General features: G+C 36.6%; 2 protein-coding genes across 13 annotated transcripts in view; one reads left to right on the forward strand and one right to left on the reverse strand.

The window, feature by feature from the left end:
* Positions 1-6881, forward strand: part of PPFIA2 (PTPRF interacting protein alpha 2) — a 465246-nt gene extending 458365 nt beyond the window's left edge. For 9 of the 11 annotated variants that reach the window (XM_041738826.1, XM_041738829.1, XM_041738823.1 and 6 more), the window contains 3 exons: positions 1975-2134; positions 3354-3445; positions 5489-6881. In XM_041738826.1, the coding sequence (XP_041594760.1) occupies positions 1975-2134; positions 3354-3412 (219 nt within the window). In that variant the 3' untranslated portion in view covers positions 3413-3445; positions 5489-6881. The remainder of the gene's footprint in view (positions 1-1974; positions 2135-3353; positions 3446-5488) is intronic. The other 2 variants (XM_041738828.1, XM_041738830.1) reach the window with 1 other exon arrangement.
* Positions 6882-7335: 454 nt separating this feature from the next.
* Positions 7336-19894, reverse strand: part of ACSS3 (acyl-CoA synthetase short chain family member 3) — a 143296-nt gene continuing 130737 nt past the window's right edge. For both annotated transcript variants that reach the window (XM_041738836.1, XM_041738835.1), the window contains 3 exons: positions 11076-11175; positions 10816-10991; positions 7336-9829 (listed from right to left, as the gene is read on the reverse strand). In XM_041738836.1, the coding sequence (XP_041594770.1) occupies positions 9761-9829; positions 10816-10991; positions 11076-11175 (345 nt within the window). In that variant the 3' untranslated portion in view covers positions 7336-9760. The remainder of the gene's footprint in view (positions 9830-10815; positions 10992-11075; positions 11176-19894) is intronic.

Below are 19894 nucleotides of genomic sequence, written 5' to 3' on the forward strand. Positions count from 1 at the left end.
AGCATGGCTTTTAACACTCAAACTCTAGTCTCAGGGCGCCTGGGTGGCTCAGTGGTTGAGCACCTGCCTTCGGTTCAGGGAGTGATCACGGGGTCCTGGGATCGAGTCCCACATCAGGCTCCCTGCAGGGAGCCTGCTTCTCCCTCTGCCTGTGTCTCTGCCTCTCTGTGCCTCTCATGAATAAATAAATAAAAACAAACAAACAAGAAAACTCTACTCTTTTGTCCTAGTTGTTTGTTTTGGGGATTTTTTTTGTGTGCATTTTTATTTTTATTTTTTTGAGTGTGAGCAAAAATAACTAAACAACTTACCCAGAACCAGAGTATACTTATTTCTGGGGCTGATTACATTCAGATTCCACTAAAAGAATTTGAGAAGTGCTCATGTGCTTCTATAGCCTTTGACGACAATTAAGTGGGTATCTTTTAACCTCAGGTCATGGAAACTTTCTCTGATGTTGTCGCTTGTAGGTCCCATTAGCTTTCTGCAGCAACGCTATGTTAAAATAGCAGCAGGAATCATTATTTAAATCCTCAAGTTGCATATTTTTGAGTCCTTAACCCATCCATTATAGGAGTTGTATATCCCTACAATGTAATGTAATGTTTTGTAAAACTGAACAATATTTATCTTTCTGCAGCAGCTCTTTCAAAATTCAAGAAATCAGAGAGGGCACAACTGTGAAATTCTGCTTCTTTTCTTTATTTATAAACATTTGGAGGCCTAGGACCATGCAGAACCTGGCAGCTGAGAAAAGGAATAGCAGATGTCTCTTAAACTGTAAAAACTGTAAAAAACTGTAATCTAAACAAAATGTAGATTTGGATAATAATGATTCGCGTAGAACAATGGATATATGTATAAATCATTTCACAAATAATTTTATTTTTCCAAAATGACTCTGAAATGTCAATGAAATTAGCAAACTATGGTGAAGAATCCCTTACAGTTTTACTCATTTCTAGCAACGATACTTTGAGCTAAATATCGATCTCAACGTGAAGTCCTGAGCTAGTAGCATCAGTCCCACCTACTGGGCCTTCACTTTAGGGGATAGACAGCTGTTCCCTAAGTGAGAGATTTAATCATATAAGAAGATAAGTTCTATGCAGAATGATTAATATTTTCCTTAGAAATCAGCACAAATAATGATTTGTTTAATACAGAACAATACTAGTTAAATACTAGATTACATATCACTCCTTATGAATTTAGAGGAAGATCATTGCATCTGATCAGATACTTTGTGTGCACACAGGGCGGAGAGCACATCATGATATAACCAAATCAGCAACTGGCATTACATTTGTAAAAGAGCAACGAGAATTATGTTATACGTTTAGTGGCATCTGAGGAGCACGCATATTCTTAACAGGATGGTTTCCTGGGCTGCACAAGTTTTTCAGTAAATTACAAGTTAGTTCAGTATCAGCTGAAATCTAATGAATAACAAATTCAGAGTTTCTTCCACAGACTATAGGCTATGCTATCTCTTATGATCCAGGCTATATAAAATATAGCTTTTCCCTTTCTCTCGTTTACGTAAAAATAAAATTCAGGAAATAGTTGCTCAAGTTTGTGAGTCAAATGCAGTTTGCTCAACACTTCATCCCATACAGTGAAATCAGTTGGCTTGAAGGGTAACAAAGAATAGCTAATATTCTTGTCAGAGAAATTGTGGGGGTTTTACTTTAAGTTTTCAAAACTCTTTACCTCTGTTGATAGCAAACGTTCGAAGTCACAGTAACATTTTTATGAAGACATATCCGTTGCAGATCCCCTGTGTTATCGTTTTGGCATCAGTAGAATTCTCAAAATAATGCATAATATATTCCATATGTATGCTTTACAGCATACATATGAAGAATATAAATAATCAACAGTACATGTTTCTAAGCAAACAGTTTTAAGTACCTGTTGTTATCACATCAAATTATATATATATATTTTCAAATTATATTTCTGTCTTGGCAGAGTGATGACAAGAATTTCAGGCGGGGGTCAACGTGGAGAAGACAGTTTCCTCCCCGTGAAGTACACGGAATCAGCATGATGCCTGGGTCCTCAGAAACATTACCGGCTGGATTCAGGTTAACCACGACATCTGGGCAGTCGAGGAAAATGACAACGGATGGTACAGTAGTTTTGCATTTCTGCTCATAAAGTAAAAAATAAAAATAAAAAAAACCGTTTAGCAAATGCTAGTTCATTCTCTGACCTTGCATAGCTTTCTGGAATTCTTTACTTAAGTTGGTTTGCTCTGCTTTGAAGTTTACTTTGCTTTCATCAAAACCCAGACTCTTAGAAACTGCTAATGCATGAACCCATGGCACCTCGTTCACATTTTTAAAAATAACTTATAAAATCCTAAAAAGGACAATTTTGGCTAATGTCCACATCTAGGAAGAACAATACTCATCTGCATGATTTGTGTTTCTTTACTCTTCTATTCTCAAAGTCAACAATGTGTTTCGTTAGAGGTTGGATTTGGACTAATGGTCCTTCATAAATGGAAATTAACTCCCTGGTCACCCTACGTGTCTGAATATTATGAATTTTATATTTTGTCTTAGAAATCCAGACTCATCAGATATTTTCACCTCTGACCAAGGCAGAAGGCCTTAAATAAACAAGCACAACTATGAGAAGAGAATTAAACAAACACAAAGCCACCAGTAATTTCCCAATTAGTATTATTTCCTTCTGTGGACATTAGACTTGTATTACAGATGACACAAAGGAAGACAGCCATTCTGAAGGAGAGACCACTTTGAAAAAGTAGTCCCAAAGTCATTTCTATTTGGTAGGGATTAAAAAAAATTATAGTCCCCCTCTCTTTATTAAGACAATTGCCTAGAATCATTATTTCTTTTCAAGGTTATAGCTATCATGGCCCGTAAGATTAGTGCCAATATAAACTGTAATCTCTGACCTACATGTCTTCTAACCTGTTAATATTACGAAACGTTACCAAAATTGATGAGGAATTTAATGTGATTAAAATAAGTGAAGAAACTCTTCAATACTTGGAGGAAAGAAAAAAAATCCACCAGGCTGAGTTCTCTAGGAGCACTCTTTGCTTCAAAAACAGAAGCACCATGGGGAGCTGCTTTTGTTACAGGCTTCATCTAAGGAGGGATACACAACAACTCGAAAGTATAGCCGAATCACCCTGGAATAAATTTTCATTAGTAACTTGGTCTAGAGGGAAGGGATATGAGTGGCTTATGTCCGAGAGAAAGGAGGTCTACTGATATGCTCAGGATCCCTTTACGCAGGGGATGATCTTTCTCATCTGAGATGTTTGTACTCAGTCATCCAAGTTCCTCTAAAGCACTTTTCTCCGTTTGCAGTTGCTTCATCAAGACTGCAGAGGTTAGACAACTCCACTGTTCGCACATACTCATGTTGACAAGCCACTCAAAGGAGGCAGCACTGACTTGCTGTGAGTAGCTTTCCTTGGCGGACAAAGAACAAACCACCCCAAAACGGAACCTACATAGAGTAGTAATTATACACGAAACGCTTTGGGATGACCTACAGTCCAGAAGGGAGATAACCCCTTTGGATGGCTAGAGGGCTTCTAGAAGACGAGTCTTAATATTGTAGCTCTTGATCTAGTCTTTCCCATCACCATCTGTCTGCTCTGAATTAATGTCCCTCTGTGACAGGCCTGTCACTGTCTCATTACACCTCAGCAGACTGCAGCCCAGGCCGCTGTCCCCTACTTTTGAGTAGCATTTAATATTGACGCACATAGCATTTTACTGAGGACGGTTTGGCACTCTCAGAATAACACACTTTTAAGTGAGTATTTTCTATAGGGGAAGCTGAAGTAAGCTGAGGGTGATTCTAGTAGGTACCCAGAGTCAGAGAGTAGCAGAGACAGGAAGAAGAGTTAGAGGTCGTTTATTACTAAAAACAAAAGTGTAACTGAAAATTTTGAACTTTCGGTATGTCATCTCACATCACTGTGATTTATTATATTTGTTGAAAACAGATATGAGTGTTAAGTATCTGGGGCTTACAGCATAGGAACAAAATGAAATTATAAGAATGGCAAATAGGACTAAAACCTTGATACATAATCATAAGATATTAGGCACTTGTATTAAGAGAAATACTAGCTGATGGAATCTACTTCCAAGCCCATATAAAAAATGGAGTTTTACTGAAAACCAGTCATAGTAAGACTGTGGTTTCCTTAGGTTATTCATGTCAAATGCTCATGAAACTTTTTTTTTTAACCTACAACTCAGTTTTAGCACAATATTTACCACTTAGGATGAGTTAATATTTTGGAAAAATAATCTTTAGAGTCCAGTGTGTGCACAGGGATGGGGAGAGGAAACAGTTGTAGGCAGAGGAACAGCTCATCTTGTGCTGTTTATTCATTGCCTTGAACTAAAAGCTCCATGCAATTTATTGTTGGTCTTCGGGGCCTCAAGTGGGAGCTGGTACGCTGCCTTATTTGGGTCACTCTTTGAAGCTGCTGATAAAACAAAAAGCTTTCCGATAAGAGATTTAATTTCAGAATGTAAAACCTAACATTAAAAATTTAATTATGGTATACAATTTGGCATCTAATTAGGCATGATCTAAAGGATATAATGATTTGGCTAAATAAGAGGCTTTCCAAAATACTGTTTGTAATAGCTTCTACACATAAATGATAATTTCCCCAGGAACTGAATACTTCACTAATTTACAAATGACTATTTAATATGTTGAGTAGTGCTTGCTGCTTAGTTCTTGACTGATGGCTAGAATTGCTCTGTAACTATTTGCAGTCTGTATTTTGTGCATGGCATTCTGGGTCACATTTCCCAGTTTTTACCATTAAGTGGGACGAAGGTCTTTATGGACAGTAACCTAATCTCGGACAACCAATTTCTACTAGCACTTTTGTTATTAAAATAACTCAGAACATATTATTTATTGTTTCACTTGTGTTGGGAAAAGAAATTGTGAGCTTCTCCTAAGTATGTTATGGCAGGAAGGAATCAGTGATGCCACAAAACTGATCCAGATCCTGTAGAGTATGTTCTTTCTTGGCATTATGTTTTCATCACCATTAAACAGAGGTGTCTTTTCAAGAGCTCTAAAACTCTGGCTCTGGCTCTGTGAACTAGAATAAGACTCTCTTCCATGGAAGGGGTCAACTCAACCGAACTTACTGATGAGCACACTCGAAAATTTTCAAGAGGACTGCTCACATTTTCTGGGAAGACCTTTGTTTCTCTTCACTGCCATGCTTTCCACAAACTTGAGCAGATCTCGTTATTCATTAAGTTGGCCTGCACAAAATTGGAGAGGAGCAAATGGTAATTACCTAGAGCTCTGGGTCAGCTCCCAGCCGACGTTGTGTTCACTGACTCAGGGCAGACATAGGCAGGCTGCATGGAGGAGCTGGTGCCAGCAGTGGCACAGGGGGGTCTTCCAGTCGGGGAGCTGCTGGGAGACTAACGATGTGCATTCAATATTTTAGATGTCGTCTTTTCCGTCTACTCTACCTAAAGTGCACTACCATCTCAGAAGACGAACAGCGAAAAACCTTTGTGAAGACTGAATTCTAAGGAAACAACCACAAGTAATGGTTTATTAAGCTGAAAATGTGATTTGGGGGGAGTCAGATATTAAGTTTGATTAGTTTACTACAATTGTAAGACAGTGCTTAAGTCATTTGAATAATAAGCATCATCCACATCATAAATTCTGTACAACAGATGCTTTTATGAAATGGAGCCACTTGTTTTTTCATGTTTTATTGTAATATACTAGGCATTTATGTATTACTGTGTATGTATTTCTTTTTAAATGTGTAAGTCTTATGTAAATGGATATAAATATGATTTTTAAAAAAATAAAATATATGGTTCATGGAGTCTCGAGTGCAAACATTTGACAATTCCAAGTACTGTTTGTATTTTACCATTCCACCATTTTTACAGTTTTTGAATTGTAACAGTCAAATCGATATGTTTCTCCTTCAAGTCTGTCAATACCTAAAGCTGAAAACCTGCCTCTGATCATGTAAAAAAGAATGATTTAACCTGGAACTGGAGCCAAAAATAGTCTTTTAAAGGCAATCAGGGATGTCCTATATCTTTAGAAATAGCACTGTGATGGCTCGATCTCCTTTTCAATACAAAACAGAGCTAAACTGTTTACAAGAATCAAAAGCAATTATTTAAAAAAAAATTTCTAAGGAATAAACATTATCTTCTCTTGTTACCTGTGGATCAAGAAAAAAAGAAAAAAGAAAAAACTTCTTTACTAAGAACCACATGTTCATCAGATACCTTGAACCGCCAGCCAGCACTGTTCAGTGCATGTCAACCACTGCAGAGTCTGAGGCTCATTTCCATTGAAAAAACAACAACGACAACAACAACAAAAAAACCAACAAAACTCAGAAACCTTTCCCTTTTGTCAATGTAACAGGGCATTAGCCAGACTCATGTCTAATGTTATAAGCTTCTAGCCAAGATGGCCTTGCTGCGACTTCCCTGAAGTCAGTCTTATCAGAGGAAATAAATGAAAGACAGAATGATTAACATATATAGTGTATAAAAGTATAGAAGAGTAATCTCTTCCCTGTGGCTTTATTTGGTGGTGTTACTGTTGTTTATTCTTTGTTTATATGGGAGATTTCAAAGTAAAACCTATTTAATAATACCATTTATCTAACTGCTGATTTTCTGCTGCTTGATCTTATGAAGCGCAAGACCTGTCATTAGTAATTTCCTTTTTGTATTTAATTTGCTATGTTTGCACGTACATTACATTTGTTTTGATGTCTATTTTTGTTTAACAGATTCAGTCAAAAGGTAATGGTAACAGAAACCCTCTCCATTGTCAATAAAAAAAAAATACTTCCAGTTCTCTGTTTAATCTTTGTTTTCTAGTCACATAATGTTTAACAACTCACTTAGACCATAATGCAAATTGTCCTTTTAGTGACTCTCAGTCTAGTATTTAGCATCAAAAGTGAGTCTGCCACAAGAGGGAGTACTAAACTTGCTTATGGAGATGATTTTAAATGTTCTAGAAATGTTGCCTGAGCAGAAACAATGGGTAAGAGCTTTCTAAGCCCTGTCTGGTCATGGGGATCTTGACTTAAGGAAATGAAATGTAATATAGAAACTACAATACAATAATAACAAACTAGATTTGTATCTACTCTCAATACCTGACTTAATCGCATAATCAGTTTCTCCTCTTTAGAGATCATCTGGTAAGAAATATGAAATAATTTATAATAGACACTCCTGTATCGAAGTAAAAAGATCAACCAGTTCCCTCAAAAAAGCATAAAATACTCTTCAACGATAATTTCTTCCAGCATCTAAAGTCCATTTAATGAGTTATGCACAGAATCTCAATATTTTTCCTTCTGACCATCTATCGACTTTATAAATTTTCACATTTGTAATGATGAGAGACTTCTCAAATACAATTTTATGTAAATAAAAATGCTCCTTAAATGTAAAGTGGGTCTAATTTGCATATATTCAATGTATTATCTTGAGCAAAATAACTCAATTGGAAAATAACTTTTCCATAGGTTTTAAAAGAAAGTCTTTAAATCTTTCCAATATCTTACAGTAAAAAAATTCTATGAAGATATCAAAAGACGGTCACGAGGACTTTATTTCAGCACATTTAAATATGATTGCATTTTTAGTGACATTATATTATATTTAAAGATACATTTATTCCAGAATATTTTAGGTACCATCTTGTGAAGGTGCTTTCTGTAAGTATGAAATAGAAAATTGCTTTTCTTTTTCCTCCCAAATTTTAGGAAATCTACAATTGAAGTGTATCTTTCTTGCCCCACTTCTAGTGAAAGTAACAGTAGTTCTGATTCTTCAAAGGAGATAAATTTCTTCAACCAAATGCAAGAACAGTACTTCCTCCCCAGGCTCATGCACTGTTTTCCAATCTCATTCAACTGGAAAATAACTCAAGCCTGATTGCTAACATGTCCCTTCAGAATTGATTGCCAGGAAAAATGTGCAAGAGGTCCACAGATGTACCCTTCACACAATTCTCGGATCTGCCTTTGTTTATACCTTGCAAATGAACAATGATAATGCATTCAACTGAAGAATTTGCCATTTCAAAATAACTGAATCTTATATGAAAAAATAAGGTAATTTTTAATGTTTTAACATTAAAAGTTAAGTTTACAGCTGTGATGATGGGCAAAATGTACCCAATATACCCAATAGAAGACACACTATAAGGAACCCGACAGCTTCAAATTACAAGTTGAATGTCTATCTAGTTGGTTTAATTCCAGATACTAAAATAATTAAAGAGAACAGCTGAATATATTTTTTCTAGTGTAACAATCAAGAGGCCGATTTAAGCGAATGGGACTTGCCTTTGAGAAGCCATTTATTTATATAGCCTACAGTCCAAAAAAACAAAACAAAAAACCCTATCATTTTCAGGATGTCTTATATAGGTTGTAAGTCATTTATATGAAGCAAACAAGTAATTAAGCTCTTATGTGTTATTTCTCATATGTATTTCATAAGCCTAGACTATTATGATAGGACAGCTGCTCTTAAAAATAATGGTCCTGATGAACTGAAAGATTGAGAAATACTTTGAGCACCATCAAAGACTCAATGGGCATGGTATGCTTTTTTTACTTTAAATGTGTTCCTCGATAACTGCTATCATGTAGAATCCAAAGTAAATCATATATCTATCTATATCTATCTACTCTGGCTAATTGGCACATTACCATAAGCTTATTAACAAAGACTAATTTTCAATCATTTTTCTTAAGTTCTCAATACTTTTATATAAGTTTAAATGAAGAGATGTGTTTGGATGTCGCTTGTTTTCTAGCGAGTTATTATTTAAAAATTAGAGATTTCACATAAAAATCGGGGTCTCTTAAAAACTCCTGGTCTTTAGCATAATGTAAAAACCTTTATATTTCTTCTTTAAGAACCTTCCTTGTTAGCTTACCACATTTCTGTGTCATTTCCTTGTTTTTATAGGAAGCTGCAATCATTAAGTATACAGTCAACTAAGACCCTGAGACAGGAGGAGGAACTCCAAACAGCTCTCATCTCCATGACAAAGAGATTGGATTAAATGACCTCTAGGATCTGTCAGGCATGTGATTTCCCCTGACTAAGTAAAAATGACCTGAAGTCACAGCTGTACTCTGGTATATAACCTTCCCCCAGGAAATGTAGGACTAGACGTTATCTTCCTATCTAGAAAATCATCTGTCTAGATGATGACCTAAAACGTCCAATTTTGTCTATTTCACTTAAAATATCCATGCATGGGGACATCTCAAGAATATTAGCAAATATTCAGAATTTCAATAAGAAAAATTACAATTACTTTCTGGTTTCAACTTGAGTTTTAGGTTTTGGGTCAAAGTTACAGATTCTTCATTTCAGGAAGTATTTCTATATTAACGTGTCTATTTCAATTAAAATATTCGAATGGGGTAAGTTTTTAAAAAATCATACATTAGTTATTTTTTTCTTAAATCAAGTGCTATGCAACCCATGTTATAGGCAACTGAAAAAGATGCTAATTGGGTCTACTCAAACAGAAGGCCTAGGTCTCTCACTAGTCTTCAAGTACTTTTTTTAAACCAAGCTTTACAATTCATATTTCAGTTTGCAAGGAATTTCTATTTAAATATTTATTTATGAAAAATCCAAAAATTTGACTCCAATTAGAAAAGTGACTCAATTTGACTCAAAATAGGAAAAAGTCATGATGATTGCTTCAGCACTTCTTCTATGTGCCCAAAAATGCTGGGGTCTTCAATTGTAGGTGTTATCTGGAAAGAAAATAGGATTCAGATGAATGCCCTTCCTTGAACCCCTTCCATCTCTCAACAATCAACAATTACCGCATTCCCCATCATCTGATAAAATGCATATGGAAATGTTAAAAAAAAGAAAGGAACTCCAAATTTAATATTTTAAAATGTATATATAGGGGCACCTGGGTAGCTAAGTCAGTTGAGCGTCTGCCTTGGGCTCAGGTCATGATCCCAGGACTGGGGATGAACTGGTGTTGGGCTTCTCGCTCCATGGGAAGCCTGCTTCTCCCTTTCCCTCTGCCCCTCCCCCTGCTTGTGCTCTTGCTGTCAAATAAATAAATCTTTAAAAAAATAAAATGTATATGTAGTCTTCCAGAGTAATAAACTGTTCAGTTAGCAGAACTATAGGTCCTAAGTGGTACTTTCTCTAGAATCCCTCTAATAAGCCTTTCTATGTGCCTTTATAGAAATACATTTTTTTGCATTTGTTCATACAACTACTATTTACTGCTGCGTCACCTTCTATTAGATCTTGAGGATTAAAAACATGCATATCTATGCATGTCTAAAGCCCACAGAAATTAAAAGAATATATATACTTGAATCAGCCTAATGTTTTCCATAATAATTTTCACTCAAAACAGGAGGAATAATTGGCAAATGCATCAATTAGAACTGTTAAGCGTATATAAACCCAGCCTCAATTGTTTGCTTTCTCATTCAGTAATAGACATAAATGACTACAATGAAGGAAGTTGTGTCTTTAATTCAGTAAGACTGCGTTTCCACAAGTTGTTTAAATTTAACCGATATACTTACTAATAGTGAAAGAATTTCCACACACTGGCTACTATCATCTCAAAGCATATGCTTTTAATTAATCTGTGTTTCCACAACCCGCATTCGTAGAGAGCAGCTATGTAGTTTCCTTAACATTAAAAAATATACATTACTGCCAAAGAAGTGGGGAGAAACGTGTCCGAACATTCTTGATAATTCACCTTATATGGCTTGCCATTGACAAGGGCAGACAGGGCCGACCTGGGAATTTTGCCAGACCTCGTCTTGGGTAACTGTTTGACAAACACTGCATTTCGAAAAGCAGCCACAGGGCCAATGCTCTGTCGAACGTGTTTTACAATTTCTTCCAAAACTTGTTCCTCTGTTGTATTTATATCTAGGGAGAGAGTTCAGATGATAAGCCAATTAACCTTAGTGAATCATTCAGCGTCAAACACCAGGGAGGACAAAGACTTCTTACCTTTTCTCAACACGCAGAGTGCCAAGGGGACGTGACCTTTCAGAGGATCTTCCTTGCCAACAACAGCACAGTCGGCCACAGTGCCATGGGAAAGGACTGACTGTAATACGGAAAAGCATTCATTTAGAAAAGATGTGTGTGTACATATATTGTGTATAGACATACAAACATATATATCTTCATACACACACACACACACACACACGCATGTAGATATGTATTTCAATTGGGAAAAAAGTACATGTCCGAGAACTCAAAACCTATAGCTGCCTGCGTGGAAATTACTACTGATTCACAATTCTGATCATTACAACTGGGGTGCGTGAATGGTTAGGTCCCCCTTGGTAGTCACTCACTAGAGGCTAGCAGTAATTAAGACAAATCGCCTTGTTTACCTGGAAAGTAAGGGAATTGTTTCTTCATCTCACTTGCTCATTAACGAAGTCAGGGCAAATGGGCATTGGGTACCACATGGGAACAAATTGCATCCGAAAACAGATGACCTCATGGTGATGTGGGCTTCAGTGCTGGCTACCATAAGTGCACTTTCCAGAGAAATCCAAGGCAGCCCCATGACTAAACAGTGATTTTATTTCTGTATCTGCTACTGAGCCATGAGCAGAGCATTTGTTTTATTGAGTGACCACCCATCCAGAGAGGATTTTCTGACTTGAAAGTAAAAGCTGGGCATGGCATGAAGCCCTGACATCAGATAATCACCCCTGTGGAGGAATCGTTTTCATACTGCTTACCCTAAGCTCTACATATCTTAAAGAACAAAGCAGCTATCTATCTGGAATCACAAGAACCTGCAGAGTAACCACATGAAATACAGAAGCTTAGGGTTAAAAAAAAAACAAACACACATTTTTGCTATGATGGTACTTTTAAAAATGATTGTTCTATTCTGAGAGAGTAATAGACTGCAAATCTCTAATACCTAGAGAAAACAGTGTCCAATATATTGACAGCTCATTTGGCACTTCTCTCTCTCTCTCTCTCTTTTTTTTTTTTTTTAAGATTGTATTTATTTGTTCATGAGAGAGAGAGAGAGAGAGGCAAAGACATAGGCAGAAGGAGAAGCAGGCTTCCTGCTGGGAGCCCAATGCGAGACTCAAGACTCGATCCCAGGACTCCGGGATCACAACCTGAGCTGAAGTTAGGCGCTCAAATGCTGAGCCACCCAGACGTCCCTCATTTGGTACTTCTCATTCTTTCTTCTATTCATTCTTTCAACAAATATTTACTAAATCCTTCTATGTCCCAACCACTGCACTAGGCTCAATGTGAGCAAAAAGAGGTAGAGCACTGTCTCACAGTGCTTACAGTCTAACGGATGAGACTGTTTGCTAATAAACACGACTACTTAATATTAAGAATATTTAATATAAAAGTGACAAGGGCTCTGGGGAAATACCTTGGTTTTTATATGAGAACTACAGCAAAAGCAGCCAGAAAACCCAGGCTTTTATATGAAATATATGGCAAAAGCAGAAGCCTACCAGTCTCAGAAAAACCTTCAGGAAACGACAATGAGCTCAGGCCTACAGGATGAGTAGACATGGGTTAGGCAAGGTGGAGGGGCAGAGCAAAACCCTGAGGAAGGACTTGGCACAAACCATTCAAACCTGAGAGAAGCTAACATTGCTGGAAAGCAGAGAGCAAGACTGAGAAAAGTGCAAGAGGAAATGAGGCTGCAGAGGTAGAAAGGGGCTGTGCTAGGGACTTCCAATTTATTTTAGTAGCATTGGAAAGGAAATAAAACACTTTCAGGAGTTGAGGAGGAGATACAAGATCTTTGTGGATTTTTTTAAGAGACTTTATTTTTAAGAGTAGTTTTAGATTACAGCAAAAATGGAGGAGAAAGCACAGAGTTTTGCTATATGTGTCCTGCCGCCATATATGCACAGCCTCCCCCCCCCCTCAAAACCCCTCACCAGAGTGGTATATTTGTTAGAACTGATGAACCAACACATCATTCCCACCTTAGTTCATCATTTACATTAGAGTTCACACTTGGTGTTATATACTCTATGGGTTTTATGACATATATCCACCATTATATTGCATTTTTCAGAATACTTTCACTGTCCTAAAAAAAATCTCCTGTGCTCTGCTTATTTATTCTTACTTCTTGCCAGCCCTGGGAAAACATTGATCTTTTCAGAGCCTCCAAAGTCCTTTTTCAGAATGCTGGAATCATAAAGTATGTATTCTTTTCAGATTGGCTTCTTTTACTTCAGAGTGTATTTTGAAAAACAAACGTACTTTGGGTTCATCATGGAGAACAAAGAGAGGATTGTTATGGGTGAGTATTACAGTTTATTGAAATTGCCCATGAGGCTACCACAGTAGTCTAAGGCTATGACAGGGGGTAATGAAGACTCTATAGCTTCTTCAGAGGTAAAAAAAACAAAAACAAAAACAAAAACAAAAAACAAAAAAAAAACACAATTTTGTGATAAATTGGGTATGGTGCAAGAAGAAAGAGAAGAGAAATTAAGAATGATTCTGTGGTTTTTTTGGCTTGAATAACTGATTGGATAGTGGTACCATTTTCTAAGCCAGAAAATTCTAGTAAAGGCTAGACTTGGAAGGCATGATCATGTATTAAGTCTTGGAGAGATTCCACTGAAGCACCTTTGAGACATCCAAATTGAGGCAGTTGAATCTGATGGGAGTCTTAATTTAGAGATGCACATTTAAATGTCATTAATGCATAGATGATAAAAACTAGACATAGATTTGATTATTTAGGGAGAAAGCAGTGGGAAGAGTGAAAGTCCTAAGGAATGGATCTAATGGCTACATGAAAAAGGAGAAGCTGCCCAACTAGACTAAAAAGGCACAGCCAGAGAGAGGAGAAAAACCGATGGAATCTGGGACATGCCACTTTCAAGTCCCAAGTTTCCATGAAGTCTTCTTTTAATTATGCCAAGTTGAGAATGAGCTGTCTGTCTCTTCTCTGAGTTCCTGGAAGACTCAGTGAACTACTAAACTGGTGCAAGCTCCATGCCCTACCTCGCACTGGCCCTAATTAAACATAGAAATCAACATCTCCTATATCCTATTGTTACCATCCACTTTGAAATACTGAGTTGTAAGAATTGCCATCCACATAGTTTTTGACTCTTACGCTGCTGAGGATAGTATGTGTTAGATAAATGATTTTTGTGCTATACATTTTATTAATTTCATTGCTGAGACAGAGATGTGCACCTCATCTTCCATCAGTTGGGCTTAACTAAAAAGCTTCTGTAAAACACTGACTATCCAGACCATACAACACAATCTTCTCCTAGTGCTGCAATCTGAACTTTCAACGTGCTTCCAACAGCTTTCCCATTTGCTAAGATTTTATTTATGTTTCAGGTCCATATGCTTCGAGACAAATTTCATTGCCAGAGATTTGTACTGGTAGTTAGTATAGTGAGTCACAGTCTTTGGAAGAGAATATTTTGTCCATAGCAGATAGGATATAGACTTGGTGGGCCCAATGCTGTAATTCCGGTTGAGGAGTTCCTTAATGAGTGGAGGAAAAACTTTTACCTGCCTACCCAGAGTTTTGACTGTCAAAAAGAAAAATATATATATTAAATTTTTCACTGGTGTCAGAAGCCTCTACTACCTTGGTTTTTAAAATGACAATGTAACTGTTCAAATTACTATTTAAAAAAATTGATTATCCAGATATTTTGTCACCTAACCAGTATAACTATAACTTTAACTAAATCAAAACACCAAACCTTCTAGTTTGTCCTTATTTCACCTTGTTGTTTTCATTTCGCCATGTTTCCACCCTCAGTGTTAGTATGTTTAGAAGTGGATGGGAAAATGCTGACAAGTTTTCCATACAGGTAGGGTATTTTATTTTATTTTACATATTTATTTATTCATGAGAAACACAGAGAAGCAGATACATAAGCAGAGGTAGAAGCAGGCTCCCCTTGGGGAACACGATGCAGGACTTGATCCCAGGACCCTGGGATCAAGACATGAGCCAAAGGCCACTGAACCACCCAGGTGCTCTGGGCAGGGTATTTTAAAATCAGAAGTAATACATAACACAGTTTTCTTCAGTATCAAAGCTTCACATTTTTTTTTGCCTCATTTGTGGCCAAATTCTTAAAAATCTGTGAACATAATAATTTACCAGAATTGTATATCATCTGTAAATGAGGTTCATTATTATAATGGATAAAATACTATATTAATCTATCAATGTTAAAAAGATGCCATAAAGGGAAGGAGACAGCTTTCTATGTTGGCTCCACAAATAATATCTACATGCCAAATTATGATTTCAACAACTGAATCATTAAAAAGAAAAGCATCAAAGTATGTCTTGGCAACATGTAAGGAACAGGAGCCAAACAAATGTCTTATGGGGGCAAAAATATCAAAAGCCACTTTTATATATTTCCTCCACATAAAATCCATAAAGCATCTGTGATTAACTGGCAGTTAAGATCTGAAAAAATGATACAACTTGAGGGGTAAAAACCACAAACGTGTGCAATAGTTCCAACTTACAACTTTTCATCTTTAGGGTTGTGTGAAAGTGATACATGTGCAGTAGAAACTGTACTTCGCATTTTGAATTTTGGTCTTTTCCCATGTCAGCAGTATGCAGCGCACAATCCTTTCTTGTGATACTGGGCAGTGGCAGGAAGCCTTAGCTCCCAGTCAGTGATCACTGTGTAAACAACTGAAACACTCACAACCACTCTGTACCCATACAACCATTCTGCTTTCATTTTCAGTACATATCAAGAAACTACATGAGGTATTCAACATCTTATGATAAAGTGTCCTTTGAGTTAGGTGATTTTGCCCAACTGTAGGCTAATGGTGTTCTGAGCATGTTTAAGGTAGGTTAGGCTAAGTTATGATGTTTGGCAGGTTAGGTAATATTAAATGCATTATCAATTTATGATATTTTCAATGTATGATAGGTTTACTAAGACGTGATCTCTTTCTCAAGTTGAGGAATATCTGTATAAATACAGATGATAGGGTAATACAGATTACAGGGTAAATGGACCTAGTAAGTGCCTGTCATTTGTTGTTTCTGGAGTACTGTCATTTTTGTGTAAATTTTAATGGATTTCAAAGGTTCTTTGCCTTTAGTGGCTGAATTACACAGATTTCTCAATTATATTTTTAAGTATTTTAATATTAGAAGTATTAGTTTAAATCAAGAACCTACATAAGATGCAATGAGCCAGTCTTTGGCAAGAGATTGTCTCTGCAGTGGGAAGAAGAAGAATGCTTTTTCATTGCCTCTGATATTGGAGTCATCTAAGAAACAGGCAGATTCTGCATTATCATCAATATTCATATTTGTACTCAGGAAAATATTCAGCAATTGTACAACTATTTAAATTCAGTAGTCATTTATTGCTGGGCAGAACTGAAATTACATAGCATCTTTGTTGAATACACATTTTATGGAAATATATTCAATCCTGAAGAACTCACTCCTAAAAATAGCAAACAAAATAGCTAACTTGGAAAACAAACAGAGAAACTTTGGTTCAAATAACTTTCCAAAGGGCAAATTGCAATGAACACTGCCCTAAGCTTTAAGTTCCGTTTTTAAACTCCAGACTTCCAAGTTCCCAAGGATACCAGTAGGATTACTTAACAAAATGAAACTTAAGTTACAGGTGAAAGAATGAAACCAGAGAGCTTAATTTGTTCCCTGGAAGTGTCTTTGCATGAAAGCCTGCCCACAACAGTGAAAGAGACCCAAGCATGAAGGACCACATTAGCTCCTAGGAATTTTGGCTCATAAGATCTGAACTAGCAGATTTCAGACCCAATTTTCCTTAAGGAAAGGACACTTTGAACTTCCACCAAGTGTCCCGAGTGTCTAGCTAGATGTCAAGCCTTCAAACATTAATCAACCTTTCAAAAAGAGATGATTATTACTTAATAGTTACAGAAGGCCCTTATATGTGTTGAGATCTGCAAGGATAAGATCCTCTCAATTCATGAAAGCTATTCCAGAACTCTATTTTCTTATGATGAGAACAAAAAAGAACATACAGTTTCCCAAAATGTTTTTAATGTTGTAATTTTAATAGAATTTCTGTTGGATACAGTCTTATGTAAGGTAAAGCACTTGTCATGTTTTAATTAATTAATTTATTTTTTCATATTTTAATTTAAGAAACTGGATAGACACAGATTTTCACTATCTATGAAAACAACATCCAGTCTAATTATTACAAATGAGGGTCCCATGAATTAAGACCCTGAAGTCCTATTTCAGAAACTCAAAATAGAAATCCAGCATTCAGAATTGACAATTAAGAATCCTAGTCAGAGTCCTGGAAAGCATTTACATAGAAAGTAAGGTTTGGGCATTTTAAAAGTTGGTTATGTCATCAATGAGAACGTTTCACATCCATATTAGTTATCAACGTTAAGCAATTTTGCTAGAGGTGGGGAAAAAAAACAGGAAAGAATATTAGTTTAAAACTCTCTCACAGATGCCAATATAAAGAAGACAAACCTGATAAGAACTGAGGTATTAACTTTCTTATTAGACATAAATATACAATAGAGTTAATCATTTAATTCACATAAAGGGAGTCATTCACTTTAAGGTTTGAAGGCTGACGGGTGTCCTATTATGTGCTGTGTGTGACAAAATTCCTGTTGGAAACCAATGATTCTATTATGCTTTTTTTTCCAACTTTATCATTTTACTGTCTACCTTCTGCCTGTTTCATTCTCTGATTATATACACTGAGAAGGATGTCAGTAGAAACGTATTAAAGCATATATTTAAATAGGTTGATACTTCTCTTTTTTTGTTCTAAAAATAAAACAGAACCAAGAACTTTGACTGATAATAAAAGCCTTGCATATGTAATCTCCATATTTTGATTAGCTGAGTCTGCCAGAAATGCAGGTGAATATTAGAGGCAATCTCCTGAAGGCAAGAAATTAAAAGTTCATGCAACCAGAACCACCTTTTGCCCACACCCCAAAACACATGAAGATTGAATTTCAATTTTAGGTCATTGCAAAATTCAGAGTAGGCTAAAAATAAGGTAATATTATAATAGCACACAAAGCCACATATTCCAAAATATTATATAAAATATTTTCCTTTTACTCAAATAATATTACATTGTAGCACACGCAAAGCCAACATAACAAGAGGTGTTAAGCTATTTGGTTTTTCCTGATGATAAATAAGTATGACTTTTAAAGAAGGTGACCATCTTTAAGTTATAAGGAGAACTCAACTTTGATTCTGCATGCTCTCATCTCTGAGTTATTTTTAAGCATTTTCTTTCATTTAAATTTCAGTTTGCTCTATTCCATTAAAAAATAATTCTGGGTTTCTGGTTCTGAAAACGATGGAATAAATATGTTCTATCTTAACTCTTTAACTAATTGTAATGAAAAATTCTGGGCTAAAAAACCAGATCAGATGACTCTATTAGAATTATAAGAGCTTGAGACACACCCTCTTTTTTGCTTGTTTCTTTGGAGATTTTGAGTTTTGTTGTCATTATGGTTTGTTTGTTTGTTTGTTTGTTTGTTTTGCCTCCTATATATTCTGACTTGGGTGCTTGAGTAGCCCAAAAAGTGGAACTGCCAATAAGTGCCGACAGAAAAGCCCTAAGAAATGTTGACCTTTACAGAAGCCCAGGGAAAGGAGCAGAGGATCTGGGAAACAATCCTTTTCCTCTTACCCCCCTACTGTAGGTGAACACCAACAAAGACTCAGTGCCCTTCTCCCTTCCTACAGAGCTGTAGCGATCTTGTTGACTCTCCACGCCCTACTCCAAGTGAGTGCCGGCAAAAGAGCAATGTCCTTTCTTCTCCGCTACTGGTGTGCATCCTGTGGGATGGAGTCCCGAGGGACCCCCGTCCCAAACACACACACCTGCTCTGCTCTCCACTAAGAGAGTGCTATCAAAGAGACTGTCTCATCCTCTGCCCAGGCATGCAGTGCATGTAGGACATGCAGTATTGAACCCTGATAAGAACAGAGGGAGTGCAAAGTCCTGACTTTTTACCCAAGAGAGCAGCAATGGGCAACCCTGGAAATCAGAAAGTGAAGAGTAGATTATGGAGAAGAAGGAGCTGGACAAAGGGATACTTCAAATCTGTGTATGAAGTCCTGAGCCTACCCCAGATATGTGCATGCATGAGTCCAACCGGAACCAGCACAGTGAAGATCCTGAACATTTAACTTGAGTTTCACATTGGCCTCTAGGAGAGACACAAGTGAAATGGACCAAAATAGCGCTTCAGAGACTGAAAATTAAATTAACATTGGAACCACAGTCCATAGGAAGTGAGTAAAGACAGGTGATCTGACCTTAACTAAAATAGGTAATCACAAGAACACAAATCCAGGTGATTTTAACAGGATTCAGAACTTCACAATGTAATATTCAAAATATCTAGGATAGAATCAAAAGTTACTGGATGTAAAAGGAATCAAGAAAACCTAAACATCTCTTAAGATAAAAGACTATTAATTAATACACACAAACACCAACATGACCCAAATTTTAGAATTATCAGACAAACATTTTAATGCAGCTATTATAATGGTGGCAAGGGGATTAAAAACTTTCCTAAATTCCTCATTGCTGTTATATAAAGCCCTAGCCTCCCAAGAATCTTTAAATACAATGAGAATTTGATGTATAGCTGATTGTCGGGTTAATTACTCTGGTCTGAAAGGATAATAAAACTTTTCTAATTTCCCTGGGATGGCAAAATTATCAAAGTCTAGACTAGACTAGTTCCCTAGGGTTAAACTCACAACGTGCTGGGGAGAGTGG

The sequence above is a fragment of the Vulpes lagopus genome, chromosome 23 (genome assembly GCF_018345385.1).
Source record: "Vulpes lagopus strain Blue_001 chromosome 23, ASM1834538v1, whole genome shotgun sequence".
NCBI classification, from domain to species: Eukaryota; Metazoa; Chordata; class Mammalia; order Carnivora; family Canidae; genus Vulpes; species Vulpes lagopus.